This window comes from Pleurodeles waltl, chromosome 1_2 (genome assembly GCF_031143425.1).
Source record: "Pleurodeles waltl isolate 20211129_DDA chromosome 1_2, aPleWal1.hap1.20221129, whole genome shotgun sequence".
Lineage (NCBI taxonomy): Eukaryota > Metazoa > Chordata > Amphibia > Caudata > Salamandridae > Pleurodeles > Pleurodeles waltl.
Window position 1 is genome coordinate 668,320,581 of NC_090437.1, and position 23,817 is coordinate 668,344,397.

General features: G+C 46.1%; 1 protein-coding gene across 3 annotated transcripts in view; it reads right to left on the reverse strand.

The window, feature by feature from the left end:
• Nucleotides 1-23,817, reverse strand: part of OTUD4 (OTU deubiquitinase 4) — a 449,310-nt gene that overhangs the window by 45,735 nt on the left and 379,758 nt on the right. For 2 of the 3 annotated variants that reach the window (XM_069242605.1, XM_069242607.1), the window contains one exon: nt 11,905-12,171. In XM_069242605.1, the coding sequence (XP_069098706.1) occupies nt 11,905-12,171 (267 nt within the window). The remainder of the gene's footprint in view (nt 1-11,904; nt 12,172-23,817) is intronic. The other variant, XM_069242606.1, reaches the window with a different exon arrangement.

Consider the following 23,817-nt stretch of genomic DNA (forward strand, 5'->3'; position numbering starts at 1 on the left):
CAGACTACAGTGCCTTCTAGCGTTTACTGCCTCGCATCAAACCTAGTTTTATAGCTAATCACATTTGAAAACTTTTACAACACTATTAATAAATGATGCAGCTCAGGACTGAGGTGCACTTTCAAAGCGTGATGAGTATTGCTGTACCTGGTTGGCTGTATGCTTGGTGCGAGTCTGTTTGTGGCAACCCCAGCTATTTTTGATGGTGCACCGGGGTGTCAAAGCGCACACATTGGAAACTGCTGCCATAGACTGTAGTCTCTCCTTTGAAGCCATACGCCAGCAAACTAACAATACCTAATCTCCTCTAGCCTATCTTAACCCCACCAATCATTTGTGTGAACTCACATATTCCACTAATGATCATATCCAACTCCTATCAATTTAATCTGCCACAAAGAAATGCTTAGAACTGTTTCCCCTGAAAGACTAATCCCAATAATAAGCAATAACCTTCAGTTGAGAGAGGTGTGGGGGAGAAGGGCGGGAGAAACAATACAACAGAGAACAGGGAGCAGATAGGGGGGCAGGAGCACTGACAGTGGGAGAGAGAGACGGATTAAACAAATGCACTCTTACAGAGTGCATGTAAAAAAAACAGGAAGTTGTACTTGGTCTATGATCCACGGTAGGGACACACCTAAAGCCCCAGGAGGAAGCAGGAGGCAGTGACCGATGAGAAGCAAGGCAACAAGAGTGATGTAGAAGTCAACCAATGGTACGTAATGGGTGGATTTTGCCAACAAAGCTGTCTTAAATGAAACCTAAAAAATGGTATCTCAATTACAGCACTAACAGCAGAATGACACTTAGCAAAATGAAGCAATCAGTACTTGGCACATGCTACATGGAAGAGAGAAACAAAAGAAGAGGAAGTGAAACCGGCATGCACAGGAAAACAAGGAGACAACACATAAGAGACAAAGAAACGACTGGTTTGCAATGAGCAGGCTCCAAGCTACTTTTAGTAAATAAAATGTCTTGTGAGAGTCAATGCGCTGTCTCAGGCGAGACCTAAAAATAGGGAGGATACTGAGCAAGCAGGAAGCACGAGCGAAGGAGGAGCATGCAGAGACAGGGATAGGCGGGGAAGCTAGGGACAGGGAGGAATAGAAATAATGGAATCTGTTTATCATACATTAAAGCTAACTAGGAGCTCACATTAAATATCTCAGATAGGGAAGAAGTTTTAACTCAGACTGGACTGTCAAGGTATGCAGTGGTTCTTAGCACTGGGGGAAGAGAGTTCCAGAATAAATATGTGTTCCTGTAGAAGGACTGTGCCACTATGCGCTCTACTTTGAAAGTTGAAGGTTCTTGAAGAAGTCTCTCTGAGCTATGCAAGGAACTGGACCCAAAGAACATTTTCAGTTTTGCTGTAAGGAAACCTGGCAGGCAGGAAGCAGAACTCTGAGGGTGAAGGACACATCTTGTAAGTAAGTATTGCTTCTATGGAAAGTCATCAATAGAGTTGGTAGCACCTGTGAAAGGTGATTAAATCTCTTAGCACCTGACAAAATGTGATACAGCAAAAAGCACAACTTTTGTGGGAACAGTGTATTTTATAAGTCCAGTCGGAAGGGCAAGTCTATAATCAATTCTTGACAGCACCAGAGACTGGTCTAAGATCTTGAAAACAAACTCAGGGATGAATTGGCCAATAGCCCACAAGAAACAATTATGAACATGCACATCTTGCATATTCGCTTTGGTTTCTACCATGGTCAGCTAAAGGTCTAACTTCTTTCCAATTCTGTCCCTGGGGACGTAACCAGGCCACTAACATTTTAAAAGTCTACATACAGCCCATCATCAATGTAATGAGTTAACGGTTAACCACCTTGTTATAAACATATAGTATGTTCTGAGTAACCCAAATAGTGTCTGATCCAAAAAGACTTTACTGGTGTCAAGGCAGTGGAATCCTCCGAGACCAGAGGCCGCACTTTTGCACAGATACATTACTGGTATCAGATCTGGAATTGGCACCTCTGGAGTCTGAGCAGGTGATGTTTGGATTGGCACGGCCCTTGGGTTAGGTGTTTGGGCCAGGCAGAGGTCCAACAGGGTTAGTCGTCAGCAGAATAGGCTCTGCTAGTGAAAGGTGCTCCATGGCAACCCTGAATCAAACAGTTGCAGCAAGGTCTCTGACAGCCACCACTATGGGGTTGACAAGGGCCAAGGAGACTAAAGGTGCACCAGGACCAGTTTATGAATATGCTTAGAGGGGGATGAATGGAGAGGAGTCAGGTGCCAACTGAGAGATTTCTCCCCAAAGTAGAACTGACTGGAGAGATATAAATCCTGCTTAGACTTCTTATGGTTATGAAAAGACTTGTTTTTACATCTTTGACTTATCCGAGGATGGTAACCAAGGAGAAGTTGGAGTTTGAGTGGGAGCGAGAAAAGGCCTGAGATTTGGCGCAGGCTTGAAATCTGACATACTATCTGCCTCTTTTCTTGTGCTTGATGACTTACAGCTTCGCCTCATACTATGTGACGTATATAGGTGCATTTATCATAAGACAGTCACTCTGGGATCCTACACACTACAGACCCAGCTTCTCCAACTAGTAGACTGTGAGCTACTGGTTGCTCTCCAGCTACCAGTAAGTAGCTCTCCTGTGTGCAGCCCAGCTTATTAGACGCTTTTGCTCGGTTGAATTATACAATTAGGAAAATGAAAATGTATTTATTTTCAGAACTCATAAGCCGATATTTGAAGAAACATGGCTGATTTTCCAAAATATACGTAAAGCTGATATTTGAGTGATAAATCACGTGGCATTGGGGAGACATTTTACAAATGTTATTACCCTTCATACCAGAGGCATTGCAGCTATGACAATTATGTATTACCCATGAGAAGCATTCCATATGGACAAAACCTTTACTGCATTACTCCTGGCACTCATGCCTGCTGCACTGAGGTGATTGCTGGAAGTAACCTTGCATATGGTGGCCACCATTATAATCTTGTCTAATGTGGACACTATTACAACACTAATAATATTAGTAGGTCTTGATGGGTTTCATTGAACATAAGTAGCTCATTATAGAAAAGGTTGTAAACCCCTGCTACAGAATGCAGGCCTGTGACAAACATATGGTTCATGCACTTGCATTACAGTTTGAACTCTGCAGCATTTTCTGGAGGGCAAGGGTTGCACAAATTCACCTAACACATTACTGTCACAAAAGTGAATCTTGGGGATGGCAAGATACAGGGAAAAAAAAGTTCAGACGCGCCCTCCAGATCCATTTTAAGGGCACAGAAAGAGGAACTGATACCCCCTGTTGATGGCAACTCCTTGCTATCACATGCAATCACTTCCGGACCCGGTGCTATGCCATTTCAGGGCCCAATGGCGCCAACTATTGCCATGTAAGTGCAAATGCAGAAAGAAATCCTGGATTGTGACTGGAGATTAGGGGAACTCAAAAGGTGAGTGATCCGTTCTAAGCACCTATCAGAAGGAGAAATGATCCCCCTTTTAGATAATCTGGGGAAAAAACCTTGAATTCACAGGTTGTTGATGAGTTGCATAGAATTGGTTTATCTTGCATGTAAGGTTGATAACAGAGGAATAATGGATGTCAAAATTCAATTGGCAATGATAATGAACATTAATATCAGAGGAGATCCTTGTGGCTCTCTATACAAGGCATGAAAAGGATCTAATTCAAGTCACTGAGTATGGCCACTGAAATCAAAACCACGGAAAGGAGTGCAACATGCTCCCTGCAAGCTTTAAGAGGCGATCTAGCAGGAATATATGGTACACAGTGTAGGAGGCTGTGACATAAAAGTACTAAAAGACATGTTGGACTTTAATCTGTTGCTCCAAGGATGAAGTCACAGAAGGAGCGTTGTTTGTGTTATGCCCTTGTAGTCTTTCTTATAATCATGGAAGTCTTAAGTGTAAAGGTGAATTTGGAGTTGGGCAGCATTCACTTTTGCCAGAAGTTTGCCAGCTGCCAGTAAGAGAAGCAACAGTTCTATGGCTGTTGCGGATGCCTATGCTGGCTTTTTCAAAGAGGTGTAACAATAGATTGTCTGGACAGATTAGTTTATTAGGCAAGTTGAGTGGGTGGGATTTAGTGCATTTTTTTTTTTTGTGCATTTGGTGGCCAAGATGTAGCCGGGACAGATACTATAATAGATACTTCTTCTACGAACCTTGAAAATGGTTACTGGAATGGGTGGGAGAAAGAGGGTTCTAGTGTGTTTTGCATTTTCTTAGTGCTTTCTGGGAATGATTCCAGTAGAATATGGCAGTTTTATTGAACGTCATGTTTTCTGGTGAGGTCAAAGAAACTTTTACTGTACATTGAATAATCGTTCAGCTTGGCCCTAGAAAGGTGGAATTTATCTTGTGAGATCCTAGTTTACAGGGATAACTAGTGCGCTTGGTGGACCTTTTGGTGACGAAGAGGTTGTAATTATGATCTTTTAAGATGGTTTTGTATTGTTTTAGGTGAAATTAGAGACCAACTATGCTACTTCGGTTCTTCTGTATCTGTCGAAGAGCTCCCTCTGAATTGATGAACTATTAATTCTCCTTTTAGCCAAATGCTCTGCAGATGATGCGAGAGAAGGAGTCTGTGGTTTGGCAAATTGTACTTTATTGTGTGGAGAATCATCTTGTGAACTGGTGTGAGGAAAGTTTGAAAAAAAGTGCCATGAAGAATCAAACTATGGATTTAACATGAGGTGTGGTGGGTGTAGTTGGTCACTGGTGTTTAAGATGAGCAGTCTGGGAATTGGAGGACTATGCACTTCACAGTACTGATCACCAAGCTATGTTGAGAGTTTAGTTTAAGGAGTAGCAAATAATGTGAGAGGCGCCCACTGGTGGGGCCACAAGACTTTGGGTAGTTTCATTGAGATGTAGTAATTTGGTTTTGGAGTTCGTTCATAGGTGAAAATTTGAGCAATATGAGGCAGTTACTATTTAATGTAGGTTAGTTTGTACTTGCACCTTAATGTTAATTTAATGGAGGAGTACACATAATTTATTTTGGATCCAGCTGGAGTAGCTTGGTCATAGACTCCACTAAAGGTAGTTTCAATTTCTATAAGAATGTTATCTAATTGAGGTGTGATATATGAATAACTGCCAGGGCTCCTCTCCTTTGGCTGTCTGTGCTCTCTCAGGACAGAGTATTTCTCCAAAGCAATACAGGCAGGGGTTACCCATGTTTCTATAAAGGTAGACAAAAGTTTTACTGGACGTTTTAGTCAAGCATTTCATAGTTGTTTTAGCACATGTTGTGCTGTGAACTGAGTATTTCAGACTGTCTGAAGAGTACTCTTGTGAAGTACTTTTTCTTAATTTGATTTTCTTTAAGGGCACAGTAAGGTTATTTATAAATGTTTCATGGTAACATGTTCTAATCATGCATCTAGAAGGACCAAGAACTCCCAAGGACAGCGGCTCTGTTCCCCAAAGACTGCAACTTTGCAACAAAGAAGCAACTTTGAAACAACACACGTTTCCTGCTGGAAGCGTGAGACTTTGCACTCTGCACCCGACCCCCCCCTGCTCGACTTGTGGAGAACCAACACCACAGGGAGGACTCCCCGGCGACTACGAGACCGTGAGTAGCCAGAGTTGACCCCCCTGGACCCTCACAGCGACGCCTGCAGAGGGAATCCCGAGGCTCCCCCTGACCGTGACTGCCTGCTTCAAAGACCCGACGCCTGGTAAAGACTCTGCACCCGCAGCCCCCAGGACCTGAAGGATCCGACCTCCAGCGCAGGAGCGACCCCTAGGTGGCCCTCTCCCTTGCCCAGGTGGTGGCTACCCCGAGGAGCCCCCCCCTTGCCTGCATCACTGAAGAGACCCCTTGGTCTCCCATTGATTTCTATTGCGAACCCGACGCTTGTTTGCACACTGCACCCGGCCGCCCCGTGCCGCTGAGGGTGTACTTTCTGTGCTGACTTGTGTCCCCCCTGGTGCCATACAAAACCCCCCTGGTCTGCCCTCTGAAGACGCGGGTACTTTCCTGCTGGCAGACTGGAACCGGGGCACCCCCTTCTCCATTGAAGCCTATGCGTTTTGGGCACCACTTTGACCTCTGCACCTGACCGTCCCTGAGCTGCTGGTGTGGTAACTTTGGGGTTGTTCTGAACACCCAACGGTGGGCTACCTTGGACCCAAACTTGAACCCCGTAGGTGGTTTACTTACCTGCAAAAACTAACAAACACTTACCTCCCCCAGGAACTGTTGAAAAGTGCACTAAGTGTCTAGTTTTAAAATAGCTATATGTCATTTATGTGAAAACTGTATATGCTATTTTGCTAATTCAAAGTTCCTAAAGTTCCTAAGTGAAGTACCTTTCATTTAAAGTATTACTTGTAAATCCTGAACCTGTGGTTCTTAAAATAAACTAAGAAAAGATATTTTTCAATTCAAAAAACCTATTGGCCTAGAATTGTCTCTGAGTGTGTGTTCCTCATTTATTGCCTGTGTGTGTACAACAAATGCTTAACACTACTCCTCTGATAAGCCTACTGCTCGACCACACTACCACAAAATAGAGCATTAGAATTATCTTTTTTTGCCACTATCTTACCTCTAAGGGGAACCCTTGGACTCTGCGCATGCTATTTCTTACTTTGAAATAGTACATACAGAGCCAACTTCCTACATGGAGTGATGGAAATTGGTTGCTTGAAGTGGCTGGTAAAACAACTGGAATGGGCTAGCAACTGAAATGGAGAGAATAGGGCAGTAGAATGAACAATGTGACTGAAATATCAGGAAACAGTCTTTCTGAGTGCCCCAGCAAGCAGTTCGTGCAGCATAACTGGGAATGGTATTGAGTGAAAGGGATGAGTTTTAGAATGAGCAGAACGCTAGGTGTAATTTTTGGGATAAGCATAATTCTTGACCTGAATGATAAAATAGTCAGAGTTGAAAATAAGTTGTTATGCATAAGAGTTAAAAATTTCTGGAACGAGTGATATGGTCAGTGCTTAAGCGAACACGGGGTGACCTTTGGAGAGAGTGGGGAAACAAATGGAAAATTGAGGTTTTGGGGTTCACTTGCTAGGTCACGGTGATCAGTACTAAGGAGGCCAGGTAAAAAGAAAAACGTTTTAGGTCACTGGATATCGCTACCTCTAAAGGGGATTTTTCATACAGATTTAAAAATAAGATTCAGTGATTTTGATGTAGAACATGTCACTCAAGTAATGGGACTACCAGTCTCAAACCAGTCTTCAAAGCCAGCATGTTGTAATAAGGTACTTTCTAAGGATTCTGAATGCTATTTCATTAGACAGCGAAGGTTATTTATAACTTGTAGCATACATTTCACATTTTGGTGCCTGTAATAGACATACATATGTCACATACTGTTGCCAATATTCAAATGAGACATTTAATTTTGGGATGTGTTTATAACTGGACCCCTCTTGAAGCCAACAAGAAGCCATGAACCATAAACTATCCTGTATTTGGCATCATCAGAGAGTTCGGTTAAGCTGTCTGCTCTATGTTCTAAAAATGTTTATGGGGTCAGAAACGTGCCAGATATTTGACCATGATAACCAGGAATATATCCGAATACTGAATCACACCTAGATTACACACTGTCCTCCTCTGCTGGCTCGCCCTTTCTGCCATAATCTGATTCCTCTTCTACAGAGATCCCATGGTGGCAACAATGTTTCTATTGCCTCCTACTTTTAGATCATCTTCTCTGGGAGCCTTTTTCATGAGGTTTCAGAAGATAGAGACCCCCCCTCGCGCAGTTCTTTTTCCTTCTTTCTCCATTTTTCTCCTCCGAGGTGGAAAACAAAACAGACTGTATGAGGATGCGATGCAGGTTTTTTCTGCCAGAGAAAGGGAATTTCACGAAGAGAGATCATTTTCAGCAAAAAATACCTTTCACATATTACAAAAATTGGTGAAAGAGGTGTCTGAAGCTTGAAGACGTTGAATGATTACAAAAAAAGCTTGAATGTTGAAGTACAATTTATGGAAAACATTTTAACCGATTGTAGGAAGCTAGAGTGGTGTAGGAGTCCCTAACTACTCTAACACTAGGCTCCCAGCAGAGTTTGGAGCAAGTCTATGTCAGACTCTAGCTTACACAAACTTAGGAGACTATATCCCTAACACTAAGTGTGTGGTGTACCTACAGTTAGTAAATAGTCTTTCCTGTGGAAAGTGCTCAGTGAGAGAAGTAAAGCAATTGCAAGAGCTTATCCCACCGCTGCACCACCAATGTAGGATGCTGGCTTGGTGTGTGGTGAGCACTTATGGTGTTATCACCTTATACCAGGTCTAGGTATCTCCGATTAGTGAGGTGTAGTCAGTGTCTAGGAAGCTAGGCTCTCTAGAGGTAGCTGTAGATGAGCAGCCAAGAGTTATCTAGGAGACATGCAAAGCTTATGCAATACCACTGTAGCCCCACAGCACTTACACACACATAAAATAACCACACACTTATCAAAGTAAAGGTACTTTCTTTTAGTGACACAAATACTAAAATACTGTATAGGCAATACTCCACTAGCTGGTGAGTAAACAGACTATCATATACACCTTAGTAATCCGGAATGGGCATAGAAAGCACCAGAATACAGTGAAATAACTAAGCAATGGAGACCCTGGATGGGGGACAAAACCATAGTAAAAAATGGAATGCGAACCGCCACCCAGGTAATTGGAATCTGTAGAGGGGAGCTGGGGGAATTAGGAATCCCAAAAGGTAAGCACCAGAGTGCCCCCCCAGTGACCAGAAGAGAAGAGATAAGTACCTGTTCTTTTTCCCCAAACCCATAGATACACTTTGTGAAAGGACTGTGCAAGACCCAAGCAAGACTGAAAGAAACAGAAGATGGATCCTGACAGAGGAGGACCTGCAAATGAAGGGGACCAAGTCCAGTTCCAGTTGAAGTGTCCGGTTGCGGCAGGAGCCACTACCCACCCTTTTGGAGATGCAGAACCAGGTCGACGGTGAGACAAGGAGTAGGCTATGCAGCACAGGAACAGAGAGAGTTCCAGAAGTGATGCAGTCGATGTCCCACGTTGGAAGAAGAGCTGCAGTCCATCAGTGGTGTGGAAAAAACACCAACAAGCCTTGACAAAAGCAAGAGTTGCAGAAGAGGAGTTGCAGAGCTACTGGGGACATTGAAGGTCCCAGGGGACTAAACCCAAGGAGGGGAGTCCCAGGCGACCCTCCGCTGTGAGGAGAGCCAGAGGTCAAGGATGAAGCCCCCCACAGGCAACTCACAGGAAGCAGGCACAGGAGTTGCACAGAGGCCTACTCAACACAGCTGGAAAGGAGCCCCCTCGCTGGAGCAGCAGGCAGGAGACTACGCGTTGCAGAGACGAGTGCTGGAGGTCAGGGCTACAAGAAGCCTGAAAATCCCTTGGAAGGAGAGCCAGCAAGCCTTGGTAGCTGCAAGAGTTGCAGTGCACAGGGGTACTGTCCTGCACGGAGGGCAAAAACCACCTCCCAAGTTGGAGAGCTGGTAGAGGGGACCACTAAACACCATCACCTGTGTTGCAGGTTCCATGCAGAGTTGCAGGTGGAAGGACCCACACGGCCGGTCGATGATGCAGTTGGTGCCTGCAGATGCAGGGGAGTGACTCTTTCACTCCAGGGGAAATTCCTTCTTGCTCCTTGGTGCAGACTGATGACTTGCTACCCTCCGAGGATGCACAGCCAGGGAAATGTTCCAGTTGCTGGAAGAAGATGGAGAAACAATGTTGTAGAGCAAAGTTGTCGCTGGAGCTGCAGATTGTAGGTTCCTGTGAAGTCCAGTTGCGGTTCCAGTGGCCAGAAGTCGAAGTGAACGTTGCAGAATCCTGCTGGAATCGTGCACGTTGAATATGAGGATTCACTCAAGAGGAAGACCCTATATAGCCCTAAAAGGGGGATTGGTCACCTAACAGAGTGAACACCTATGAGGAGGGGGCTGTGACGTTACCTACCCGAGTTGGCCACTCAGATGCTCCCAGGGACCTCTGCCCACCTTGGATTCAAGATGGCAGAATCAAGTGGCCACCTGGAGAAGCTCTGGGCGCCACCCCTGGGGTGGTGATGGACAGGGGAGTAGTTCCTCCTGTTTCCACAGTCCAGTTTTGTGCCAGAGCAAGGATCGGTAGTCCCTGGACTGGTGCAAACCAGTTTATGCAAGGAGGGCACCAAACATGCCCTTCAGAGCATACCAGTGGCTTGGGGAGGCTACACCTCCTAAGCCATGTAACACCTATTTCCAAAGGGAGAGGGTGTTGCTTCCCTCTCCAAAAGGAAATTCTCTGTCCTGCCTTCCTGGGCTTGAGCTGTTCAAGCAGTAGGAGGACAGAAATCTGTCTGTAGGATGGCAGCAGCGTGGGCTGCCCAAGAAAACCCTGCAAGCTGGTAGGAGAAAGGCTTGGAGTCCTCTAAGGAGCCCCCAGAGTGCATACAATCATACAACTAATACTGACAACAGTATTGGGGTATGATTCAGACATGTTTGATACCAAACATGCCTAGGTTCGGAGTTACCATTACGTAGCTGGACATAGGTAGTGACCTATGTCCAGTACACGGGTAAAATGGCTTCCCCGCACTCACGAAGTCCAGTAAATTGGAGCAAGGGTACTTAGGGGGCACCTCTGCTCAGTCAGGGGTGCCCTCGCACACAGGTACTTGCACTCTGCCCTCTGATCTAGGAGGGCCTGCCATAGAGGTGACCTATAGTGACCTGGTGCAGTGACCGGTAGTGAAAGGGTGCGCGCACCCTTTCACGCAGGCCTGCAGACACATTTTGCATAGGCTCCCTTGGGTGGCATAATACATGCTGCAGCCCAAGGGGAATCTCTGGTGCCCATATGCCCAGGGTACCTAGGTACCATATACTAGGGACTTACATGGGGACACCAGTATGACGATTTGGGATGCAGAAAGTCGGGGACAACTAAACTTAGAGGAAGAGAGCACAGTCACTGGGGTCCTGGTTAGCAGGATCCCAGTGAACAAAGTCAAAAACACACTGACAACGGGGGAAAAAGGTCGGGCTAACCACGCCACAAAGAGGGTACTTTCCTGCACTGATGACGTTTGTGAGATCCTCTCAGAACAAGCTGGAAAAAAAGAACTGGACCTGTGAGGCAAGTGCATCTGGGAGAGTCAAACTGCTTGCTTCTTAAAGATATAGTACTCTTTTTAGGTATTTCACTCTTGGACCTGACAGGCACCTTTGCCATTCATGATTCCATAGGAGTAATAGTAAGTTTTAAAGGCTGTTTAGGATACTTTACCCATACCTTCGCTTAAGTGCTGCAATGTGGTCTTAAGGCTTTACTAAAATAGGGATTTTCCCTCTCAGTAAAATACTGGTAAAGTTGTGTCTACATATAGGAGAAGGTGCAACCACAATGTTTCACAGTGAGGTTTCTCATTCTTATCTTGGAGAATGCACCTAGTTTGTGGGTATGGAACATACACCCTCCCAATTTTGCCATAGGAATAGAGTCAAATACCCTTGGAGTGACCAACATGGTGTCATGTAATTTGTGCATCTTGCGAACCCACAATGAGACCTCTTGCAACACCTCCAATGTATTCCACTGCAGGACGACCTTCTGGTAATGGACAGAATGGCACCACAGGATGCAGCAGCAAGCCTCTCCTGAGACTCCGACATCTATGGGCTGAAGACTTGCTCGGCTTTGAGGAGGAGTAAGGGTCTTATGGCACTACAGCAGCCCAAGGAGGTGAGAGTCTGGAGGACATCTTATTGGAGGCCTCAGTGCCAGAAGATGAATAGGAGCTCTCCGTGAAACCTGTAAGTAACAGGTCTGCAAGCAAGTGTGAAGCCAACCCGGGCTTAAAAAGTCACTGACAGTGGACACACACTGGGCTTTATTACATGTATTTAAAACGTATGGGCTTACCTCTAGGCAGATCTTCTCCTCCTTTACAGAGTGAGTAAGATGGTGCAGTGGCTCGCTCTCCATTTTCATCAAGTGGAAACCCTGGGTACAGAGGGTCTTGATACAGATTCAGAGTTGGAGGCAAAGGCATTACTGGATGATTAACTGCTTGAAGAGGGACAGGAAGTGGGGAGAACTGCACAGAAGGCCCCTGCTCCTGTACCAAAGCTGGATCCGGCTCTGAAGATGGGGCTGAAACTGCAGGAACAGACATTTGTGTTGAAATACCTTGAAAGCAAAAATGTAAAGACAGGTAAGCGCTTTTCTAAACAGATATGTCAAAAATAATTTAAGCATTAACTCACTCATCCTCCCTGCCCACGTTTTCCCCAGGTGAACAAGTTACTTGAGTAACACTCATTGTGGTGGTAATGGTGCCACAATGGTTTCAGAAACTTTTAACGCCGCCACAGACCTGGCAAGTGGCACCAGGGGGCTTTGGCCACAGCTCTGGTTCATCCCCAGACAAGCACAACAGGTATCATCCTTTGTCTGGGCATCAGTTTTCACCTTTAAAGGACGAAGCAATGCTGTCATCATACTTAAAGAACTGCATTGCACAAGTGTAGGTAAGTGCCTCTTTGTGACATGGTTTCCCACCCACCTCCCACCCCTCTCTTTGCCTGGTACCCAATGTGATTTGGACCGAAAGTACACTGGGTTCCCGCTAACCAGGTCACCAACGCCAGCTCTCTTTCCTAACACTGTACAATTGTTTCCTCAATTGTCTCACCCTTTAGCACCCTCTATAAAACCTTATTAAATGGTACCCCTGGTACCTAGTGCCTGAGGTAATAAAGAGTCCCTAAGGGAAACGCAGCACGGATTGTGCCACCCTAAGGGATCCCTCACCAAGCACATTGCAGGCTGCGTGTCTTGGTGCACACAAAAACATGACATCACACATACTTGTATGCCATGCCCCCAAACAATCCATGCAATATGTCACCCCTATAGAAGGCCTGACAGCCCTAAAGCAAGGTGCATTAGACTACATGTGAGGATATATCTGCAATATAAGTCTTTCTCAATTCTTAGTCAGGGAAGTCATTTTAAATGCATGAGCTGGACACTGGTCAATACGAGTTCCCCAGCTACATGATGGTTTCACTGAAGATAGGGATATTTGGTATCAAACATCTCATAATAAGCCCACAATGATTCCAGTGCTGGATTTATCAATACGTGCACCCAGAGGGCACCTTAGAGGTGTCCCCTGAAAACCTACCAGCTTGTGGTGTGCTCACTGACTAGTTTGAGCCAGCCTTCCACCACCAGACACGAGTGACACCCTAAGGAGAGCAAAAGGGAATGTCGACCACCCTGCCCCAGGAACCATTTGGCACCTGGACAGGCAGGAAACTTTGTATTCAGAGAGGTGTGTCTACCCCACAGGTCAGCCCCCACCCATAAGGTGAGGTGCCCGATGTGGACATTACATTTCAGATTCTGCCATCTTGGTGTTGGCAGATTGAGGAACTCTGGGACAGGGTTATGTCCACTTCCCACAGGAAGGAGTCATATAGGGGGTGTAGTGACTCCCAATGGTAAGTAGCCCATTAGCTACTAAGCTACACTTCCCAAAATGCCACTAAATTCTGCAGTTAGGGAAGCCCCCGGCACCAGAGAAGCAGATTCTGATGACCTAAAACAACCAAGGACTATGAAGAGCCACAAAAGTAGAGGGGGAAAAAAAAGAAGTACCAAAGTTGAGTCGTCCTGCAGCGGTGTCTCCAGAAACCCAGGAGGACTGCCTGCCTTCGAAAAAGACTCAGAACCTCCCATAAACAGCAGACTTGTTCCCCAGCAAACTCCAAAAGAAGGGACTTTGAAGCCTCTGGAACCGCCAAAACTTGAAAAATCACCACTGCACCCGCCACCTCTGACCAGAGTTGAAGTAGACCACTGGTGCTAACAAGTTCCCCGGCTCTCCAAGAGACCGAGTCCCTCATGGTTTCACCTCTCCTGGACTCCCTGCCATTGTCTCTGCATGCAGCCCCCCTCTACCGCGACCACTCCGGTAAGGAAAACCTGACACCTGAACACACCTCTGCATCGTGAGGCCGGAGCTCGGATGTTAGTTCGGCCCGACTGGTTTCCTGGCCAGAGCTGGCAGCCTCTTTTCACAGTGACCGATCTCAATTGAAACTCATTGGGCACCCAACGCTTTTTTGCACCCTGCACCTGGGCGCCCCTGTGCCACTGGTGGTGCTGCTTTGGCCCTTGCCCGGCACTCACCTTAACTCTTGGAGCAGGGGTATGGAATTTAATAAAATATCTATTTGTGTACAGAACAGGTTGCATTATAAATCTACTTGTCCTGTAACAAAATCCACTTGTCCCTCTGGTGTCATGTAGTGGGCTGACAAATTATGGCAGCAATCTCATTATTTAAAGGTTCTGATAGCAGCCTTGGATTATGCCAGGGCTCATACTATAGTAGGGTTTGAATAATAGCAAATTATTTTCCCACCTTTCCACAGATGTACATACTGGGGCTGTAGGAAGTAGCAAGCAATAGTTCCAGGACTGGAATGCCCTTTTGAGTCTGTGCAAACCTATGAACATGCACGTTTCAGGGGTTTTTGACAGCTCTTCTATAAACTTTTCCCATACTGAGAAAGCCTGGAAATGTATCCTTAGCAGCTGGGGGGAAAAGTAATTAGAGGGAACGTGAACTTGTTGCTCAACAGATCTTTGCATGAGCATATTTACACAGATATTTGCTTGAGCTGAAATGCAGTTCACAAATATTTTCTAGGAGTACCTTTTCCTGGCCTACCTCTATAAATTCTTGGTAATTTGGGTCACTTTTAAATCTGCACTAATGCTAGAATATATACCATGGGTGCACTTTTTTGATTTCCTTTAAGAACTGGGCCTCTAATTAGGTCTGGCAAAAGCCCACACCTTTAGTTTTTATTACAATTCTGTCTTTTTAGTCTATCTATTGGCTGGCTTTACTATGAGTGACGCCATTGTGCTGTTTCCTAAGAAGCACATTGGCACACAAATTCGTTTTGTTCAATGCCAGGAACTACTGTAGCAATGTGTGCTTTTTGAGACTAAACATATTTTTGCTTTTTGCTAGTGTGTGTTATAATAGTGAGGACCCGGCAGTTCCCACAATAAAGTTTTACCAGACCCATATCAAAACAAGACACGCATTGACAAAACTAAGGAGGGTGACGCCCAAGGTCGAACCTACCGGCTTTGCCAATGCTCGTTTATTTTCACGCTTCCCATAATCATATTGAAACTGGTTACACTGATTTTTCCATTATGGATATAATTTTTGGTAATTCTAGCATGCATCATCACATTTACGTAAATGATACTTCAAAGAAATAGTCACAAAAATGCCGTGGTTTTGCAAAAATGTTTTTTTCTGGATGCATTTTTTAATTAATGTTTTGATTTTGAAAGCAAAGAATCCTCAATAGTGCTTTCAAGCTTCTGCAAATATTTACATGTAGTTCGAGAGCATTCTGTGAGCTTTATACATAATCTCATATTGTTAAACTTTGCAAACGTGTACACATTTTATACTGGAACTATCAGTAGTGCAGTCCAGGCTTACAGCGTTTTATTAGCCCACTCACGCTAATAACAAAGGCTTTGCAATAATGATCCATGAATACGAATTCGAACAGCAATAACTTTTGGAAACAAATGTTACCTTTACTGTAACCAAAATGCCCTTCCCTGATCCATAATGTGGAACTGTAAACTGGCAGACAAAGGGCTTGTGCTGCAGGGAGTTGGGCCTACTTGTTCCAAGGACAAAATAATTATGAAAACTTGTTGCTCTTGACCCCAAACAATATGTCCTAGGCGTCGGGATACAGGAATTTCACACCACTGCTGGAGATTGTTCTTGTAAGTTGCTGTACTCCACCTGTTTGCAGAAAGTGTTTTTCCTCCCAGAGGTTAACATTGCAGAACTCAGAAATTGCACTGTGTCCACTTTCTTTTCAAAAGTTTTATTGCTTTTCACAAATACATCACAAATAGCCACAATCTGCAATATTCAGTATAGTAGCGACATAAGTGAATACAATACATATGCATATTACACATAACATAACCCATCTGGAGTGTCAAGCCGTAGATAAGAAAGAAACCTAGCACAGGAACCAAGCTTATTATCGGTCAGACCAGCCTCAGCAAGAGTCAGTAAACAGGAGTGAAGAGGGGCCCAAATATCCTTTGGCCGGGACATAGGAGACCACAATGAGGCGTATAGTTCACTTGTGGTATCACAAAAAAAATAAGGTCACCCAACCAGCCATCAATGGTGGGTTTTCTACTGCTGCCCCCTCAGTACTGCAATGTGCTGCTAGCAAGTAGGAGTGCAATAGCTGCAAATCTTCTGTGATGTGGGGCAAGAGGGTTGACACACCCCTAGAGTGCAATGACAGGGTCAGTATCAGCAGCATGTTCTAGCATAGCGGATATATATGTGTTAATATATGCCAGCAAGGCTCTGGTATAATGGTGAAATTCCATGTGGGATGTGCAAAATCAGCATGGCCAGCTGTGCATTTGGGGCATTTATGTGAGCGCAATGGGTCAAGTTTGGCAAGGAACTGGGAAGTGGGTATGTGTGGTACAAGAACTTGTAATGTATTGTGTCTACAATTTATTGGCACCAATGTGGTCTGCAGGCAACAGAACTGCCACACCTTATCAGAATGGAGGAATTCAGATCCCACTCCCAAGCCATTCATGCCGCAATTTGAGATGGGGGCACAGCTCAAGGCTGGCGCGGTACTGGCGCAATACAATCCTAGTGCTGTTTGTCGAAGATATGACTATAGTGAGAGGGAAGAAGTCAGGTGGCTCCAAATGAAAGGTGAGCAATTTTTCCTTCAGTGTACTCTGTAAGCGGACAAAGTGGTCCATCGAGGTAATTCCCTCAACCTTAAAGATGGAGCGTAGGTCTAGTTTACTATTTGTGAAGAGATTACAGAAGGTGCGAATTTGATGTGTAAAGAAAACGGATTGTACCAGTGTTTCCTGTGTCATCATGGGTTATCTTTAGGGGGAATATCAGGCGAGTAAAGGACGTCATATCCTAGGTATCTCCGAAGCCTGGACCACGCCCAGCAATTCGTGGAGAGGGTACTGATGTCCCTGGGTCTCAAGGTAAGCCTTTCTGGAGAAGAGAGGGCAATGGAAGCAGATCCACCTGATGCCTCTCAGGCTTCAGGTAGGGAAGTCTAGCATCAGGATGATACCAGTGAAAAGGAAAAATGTAATTGGGCCACCAAGCAGTAAAGGTGAAGATCTGGCACTCTGAAACCACCCTTAGAGTAGGGGAGAGTGTCTCCCATTTAATTCTGGGGATTAGGCCAGCCCATATTAGACGTGTTAACCGGGTACGTATTGTGGAGAAAGAGGAGACGTTAAATGGTTGGAATGTTGAGGATCAGATGGAGGAAACATGAAGTATGACCATTTTTATAATCGCAATGCGACCTGCTATAGAAAGTGGAAGACGGATCCACCTGTCATCTTGAGAGGAGAGGGAGTCAAAGGCTGGGCCACAAAGTGGATCACCTCATCTTTTTGCAGGAGGAAGAAGATGGCCAACTATTTAGAGGAAACTGCACACCATTTCAGGGGATACTCGAGGGTGGAAAGAATTCTGACTTATGTCAATGAATCCAAAGGCCGGATAAGGTGCCATACTGGGTGATCTCCCGAATGAGCGTGGAAACATGCAGGACCTCTCACAACACGCAACATATTATCTGCATTATTAGTAGCTAGAATGGGGCCCTTCTGGAATCAAATTCTCCTATGCAGATGGCGTTCCTGTAAGTGCTGAATTAAGGGGTCTAGGGCAATAATAAAAAGGGGAGGGGAAGGGAGCATTCCTGCCGAGTGTCTCAGGACATGGCAAACATTTCAGTTAGATGGTCGTTGACAGGCGGGCCCCACAGGGTTACCGTAAATTAGTAGAATCTAGTCTCGGAAGCTCAGAGAGAAGCCCAGCTTGTCAAGCGAAGCCCGGAGGAACAGCCTTCCGAGAGAATCAAATGGCTTCTCGGTGTCCAAAAGGACGACAGCTGCCTGGAGGGTGGGATTAGGTGACTTTACTATTGCAAATATTGTGCACAGATTAATGGTGGTGGAATGATGCAACAGAAAGCCGATCTGGAGGGGGTAGATTACATGCTTCATCAGGAAAGCCAATTGTGTTGCAATGACTTTTGCTAAAATTGTATTATCACAATTGAGGAGTGACAAAAGTCTGTACGAAGTACAAAGGTTTGCCAGGTTTAAGGAGTGTCACCACAGCCTCCTGCATGGAGGGGGTTGGGAAGGATACAGTCATTGAGGGATTCCGTATATACCTTGGAGAGGCGAGGGAGTAGGGCCGTTTTAAAAGCCTTGTAGAAATGCCCTGTAAATCCATCAAGTCCAGGGGCCTTGGAGCTACCTAGGGCATCGAAGGCTTGTGCAATTTCATTAAGTGTGATAGGGGCCGCAAGGTATTGCTGTTGGCCAGTTGTCAGCCAGACCATGAGATCTCAGATAAGATGTGATCTTCCAAGTGCTTTCTGTGTGTCATGTGGTGTATGTGCAGCAGTAGTCAAGGAAACTGTGGGCAATGTTATCATTGCCAGTGATAACACCATCATCAGTTTGGAGGTACATTACGTAGGTGGCCTAATAGGTTGGTGGTTTGATTTGGGCCAAGGTACGACCAGGCTGATCTCCCTCACCATATCACCGAGCGTGGTCGTATTTGCCCAGAAATTTCACCTCTCGATCCGCCAAGTTGCAGAACTCTCACAGCAGGAGTGAATGATTATGCAGCAACAGCGTTTGGGCTCTCACAAAGGTGGCGGAGTCTATAGTATGTAGTTCCCTCTCCACCGAGCCAGGTCACCGCAGATGCATTTTAAAATGCTTGAGTGTTTAGAGATGGAAACTCCTCTAATACAGGCTTTGAAAGCATCCCACAACACAGCCTGCTTAGGACAGAGCACAAATTTAACAAAAAGTACAATCTGACAGAAGTGAGGCATGTTGAAGGAAATCGTTGCTGCCTAGGGGTAGTATAAGAGTGTGGCATCAAGACAGTCAAGTTGGTCGGAGCGTGGTCGGAGAGTGTATGAGGTAGGTGTTTCACATCTTGTAACCAGAGCAGGGTGTTTTGACAGACAAACCGGTAGTCCAGGTGTGACCAGGAATCGTGGGGGGCAGAACAGAAAGTATAACCTCTAATAGAGGGGTAGCGAGTGTGCCACGCATCATATACATAAAGTGTATCCAGTAGTTCTTGAAGTGCATGCAGTGAGCGTGGTTTAAGGCTGGTGGATGACCCGGTGGAGTCTAGCGGAGGGCGATGCGCTATACTGAAGTCGCCACCAAGTAGAGTAAGATCAGCGGGCATGCAAATTATTAGGGCTATAAGACCATGAAAAATGTTAGGGATGTTAACATTAGGGGTGTGTACATTTGTGATCATAACTGTCCTGCTCGCCAACGTGCCGAAGGCAAGGCACCTGCCCTCCCCATCGGCGACGTGTGATTGGTAGATAAAAGTGCAAGGACTTATGGACAAGAATACATATTCCACAGGAGTAGGAGCAGTAAAATGAGAAGAAGTGATTCTGGTCCCAGTTGTGAGTAAAGTGACAGTCATCTCAGGATGACAGATGGGTTCCCTGGAGAAAGGCAAATCTTATTTGGTGTCTGGTGAGATATGCCAGAATCTGCCTCCCTTTCCAGGGATTATTTAAACCACTGATGTTCCATGTAAGGCATTGGATTTCTATATTATTAGGGGGCATAGGCAGCAGTACCCCATGTGCATGCATGTGTAGCGCAATGTAATGGTCATGTGCGAAAACGTACAGAGCAGCAATGGCGATAGAAACAAACTACTAACAAAACATCCTAACCCACCCCTCTCGCATCCCACCCATACGAACTATAAACTATCCAGTATATCCCTTGAACAGCAAAAAAAAAACATACCACAGAACAACTGCTTGGTGTGCACCAGTGGGGGAGGCAGCTGGAGGCAGCTCCTCAAACAATGCGGCCCACTACTCCAAAGAGGCCTGAAAGGGGAAAGATCTGAATCACAAACAATGAAATCCCACCAGTGAGTATAACAAACGTCACAGTGCCGTCAGGGAGACCTGTGTGTGATGTTGACCAAGCCCAGCAGGAACCAGAGAACTTTAGGAACTAACAGTATGCTGGAGCGTGGGGACCATCAACCAGGAGGAGATTTTGCCAGTGAGGCCAGAGATATGGCACAGTCTAGCGTGGTCTACTTGGATGGCCGGTGGCGTAGAACGGAAATCCTGAACCTCCTCCGGGTGTTAAAACACAGAATTTTCCATCTACCTCAATGCATAGCCTGGCAAGATATAGCATGGTGTGTGTCACATCGATTTTCTGTAGTGAGTTTTTAATGTCCTTGCATTTCGGCAGGCTTCCTGAGCTGTGAATGTGAAGTCTGTTTAGAGTGATACAGCAGATCCTTAGCACTGCAACTGACCTCTTTCACAGGACAGGTGGAGCGCTGCATCTGTCTCTGTAATTAAAGAGGCGAGCCATAAGCTCGCGTGCTGGGGCCCCCTATTGGTGGCCGAGATAGTGGTGGGCCCTCTCAATCGCAAACATGGGGGAAAAGCTACTGCAATCGAATAGCTCTGCCAGGAGGTTTTCAACAAACCTGACCGCTCTAACCAGGTTGGTGGTCCTGGTGATTCCCACAATCCGGATATTATTCCTGCACGACCGTGCCTCCAAGACTTCGTTTTTAATAGCCATTGTTTTTAAGATGAGCTCCATCTTGCCTAGTCACTTCACAATTCAGCCAGACTCATCTTCAAGGTTAGATATACGCCCCTCTCCTTCATCTATCTTAGTCTTCTGGCAGTCGGCACTCTCCCATGTTGTCAATGCGGCCAGTGAGGGTGTCAAATTGGGTTACAATAGAGCGAAACCCAGGTCTTATATCTGCCAGTATGGCCTTCGTGCTGCTGTAAGTTTCAGGGTCCTCCACTCTATCTGGGGGTTCATCCATGTCCAAGTGGGCATCCGGGCAGCACAGTGGTTTAGGCTGATCAAACAAGAGTTTGAGCTGTTTTGGGTTCTTGTGGCTCACCTTGGAGATCAGTTGGGGGGAGGAGAGAATGGGTTAATCTCACAAGAGTGCAGGAACGCGATACTAGTAGCACAATGCATGCGGCAGCCTTATGATACACTGTGCAGTCATCCAGGGGATGGGTCAGTGAGTTCTGTGTTGGTATCCTGAGGCGTAGTAAGGAGCTCTAGATGCTATCAGCAGAGGCTACTGATAACAGTGTGCCGATGGTGCCAGTGTCCGGTCACGTGGGCCTCCTGACAATATCATTAAGATTAGGTGGTTTTCGTGGCAGGAAAGCTCACGGAGCAGGTCCACTAGGTGTTCAGCTAGCTATCCTCATGGCAAAGGGTCTCTTGCCAGTATTTGTGGATGTCTTGCACTCCTGTGTTAAGCCTATGGCTGCTCGACAACCTACCTCTATACAGAGCACTTTGGGATTGCATAGCAAGCTTCTGTACCCTCACTGGGGAACCCTTTGACTCTTTACATGGTATATCTAGCTATTGACACACCACAAACAGCCAGCTCCCTACAATAAGCAACTGAAACGTAGGACTTTATAAACAAAATCAGTAAGACGACCACTCAGAATGGGGAAGAAAGAAGGCAGGCAAGTAAGGATTGTGAGTAGATACAATACCCACTAGAAATATTATTACCAAACATAAATAGCTTGTCCTTCTGGTGGATAATTCTACTCGCAGATTCTTCACCATCTGAATCAATACTCAAGCCATACTACAAAATGGTTGGTCTGAGGAGAATACAGTAACATGTCTTACAACATTAACCTGGCAAAATGACCTTCTGGGAGGACTTAGGAGACAAATAATTCATGCAGGATATGGACCATATCCCCATTGTAGCCTGAAATATCTCTACATCAGGATCATCCCCACAGCAGGAACATCCCAGTGTATCCTGAATTGTTAACTGGTGTCCCCTATCACAAACCGGAGTTATTTATGTTTCATGTTCTTAGGGACATGGAGCAAAGGATTATTGAGGTCCAATGTAGTCACATAATCCCCTGTAGGAACGTAGCCTCTTTTTAGCATGATTACCCCCACTTCTTGCCTGTTTGTCAGTGTGTTTGACTGTGTTCACTGGGACCCTGCTAACCAGGACCCCAGTGATTATACTCTCTTTAAACCTGGTTACTTGAACCACATACACCCCACATTTGGCATTTTGGTGCCCACATGTAAGTCCCTCGAATATGGTACCCAGGGCAATGGGGTACCAGGGGATCTCCATGGGCTGAAGCATGTATTATGCCACCCATGGGGAGCCCATACGAAGTGTATCTTCAGGCCTGCCATTGCAGCCTGCATGAAAGGATGCAGGCACCCTTTTTAGTACAGGTCACTGCAACAGGTCACCAAGTCACCCCTGTGGTAGGCCCTCCAAGCCCAGAGGGCAGGGTACAAGTACCTGTGTGTGTAAGGGCACCCCTGCACTAGCAGAGGGGCTCCCATGATCTCCAGTTCCATTTTCCTGTACTTCGTGAGTGCGGGGACGCCATTTTATGCATGTACAGGACATAGTTCACTACGTATGTCAGCTCCATAATGGTAACTCCGAACCTACAGGACCCCAAGTTTTGCTCCTACCAGAATTCTGGGGTTACCGGGCAGCCCAAGCTGCTGCCACCCCTCAGACAGGTTTCTGCCCTTCTGCTGCTTGAACAGCTCAAGCTGAGGAAGGCAGAACAAAGGAGTTCCTTTGAGAGACAGGGGTAACACCCTCTCTCTTTGGAAATAGGTGTTACATGGCTTGGGAGGGGTAGCCTTCCCAAACCACTGGGATGCTCTGAAGGACACATTTGGTGCACTCTATGCTTAAAACCAGTCTACACTGGTTCAGGGACCCCCAGTCCCTGCTCTGGCATGAAGCTGGACAATGGAAAGGTAGGTGACAACCCAACCTAGGGGTGGTGCCCTGAGCTCCTCCAGAGGGTCCCCGAATTCTGCCATGTTCAATCCAAGGTGGGCAAGGGCCTCTGGAAGCATCTGAGTGGTCAGGCAGGTGACGTCAGAGCCCCCTACTGATAGGTGGTCACCAGGCTAGATGACCAATTCATCCTTTCAGGGCTATTTAGGGTCTCCCCTCTTGGATGGGTCCTCAGACTCGGCTTTCACGATTCCAGCAGGACTCCTCAGCAACCTCGACTTCTGGCCACTAGAACTGCGACTGGACCCTCCAGGAACCGACAATCTGCATCCACGACAAAGACTCTGCTTGCAACATTGTTTCCACGGCTCCTTTCAGCTTCTGCAACATTTCCCCGGCTGTGCATCCTCTGAGGACAGCAAGTCTTCAGCCTGCATGAGAAGGAAGAAGGAATATCCGTTGGAGTGAAGGAGACACTCCTATGCATCCCGCAGGCACCAACTGCAATGACGACCGGCTGCGTGAATCTACTCTCATTCTGAGCTGCATGGATCCTGCATCACGGGTGGTGATCTGGATAGTCCTCTTGGTCCTCTCTGCCAGCTGTCCAACTTTGATGGAGGTAAGCACTTGCCTTTCCACGCCAGACAGTACCTCTGTGCCCTGCATCTCTTTCAGCTACCAAGGCTTTTTGGCATCTCCTCCGAGGGATCTTCAGGCTTTGTGTAGCACCAGCACTCCTTCCTGTGATGCACAGCCCTCCTCGTGCTTCTCCTGTGGCGTGGGATCCTTCTCCAGTTGTGCAGTGTGGGATCCTCTATGACTCCTAGGTCCTCTTCTAGTGGGTCTCCTGTGGGGGC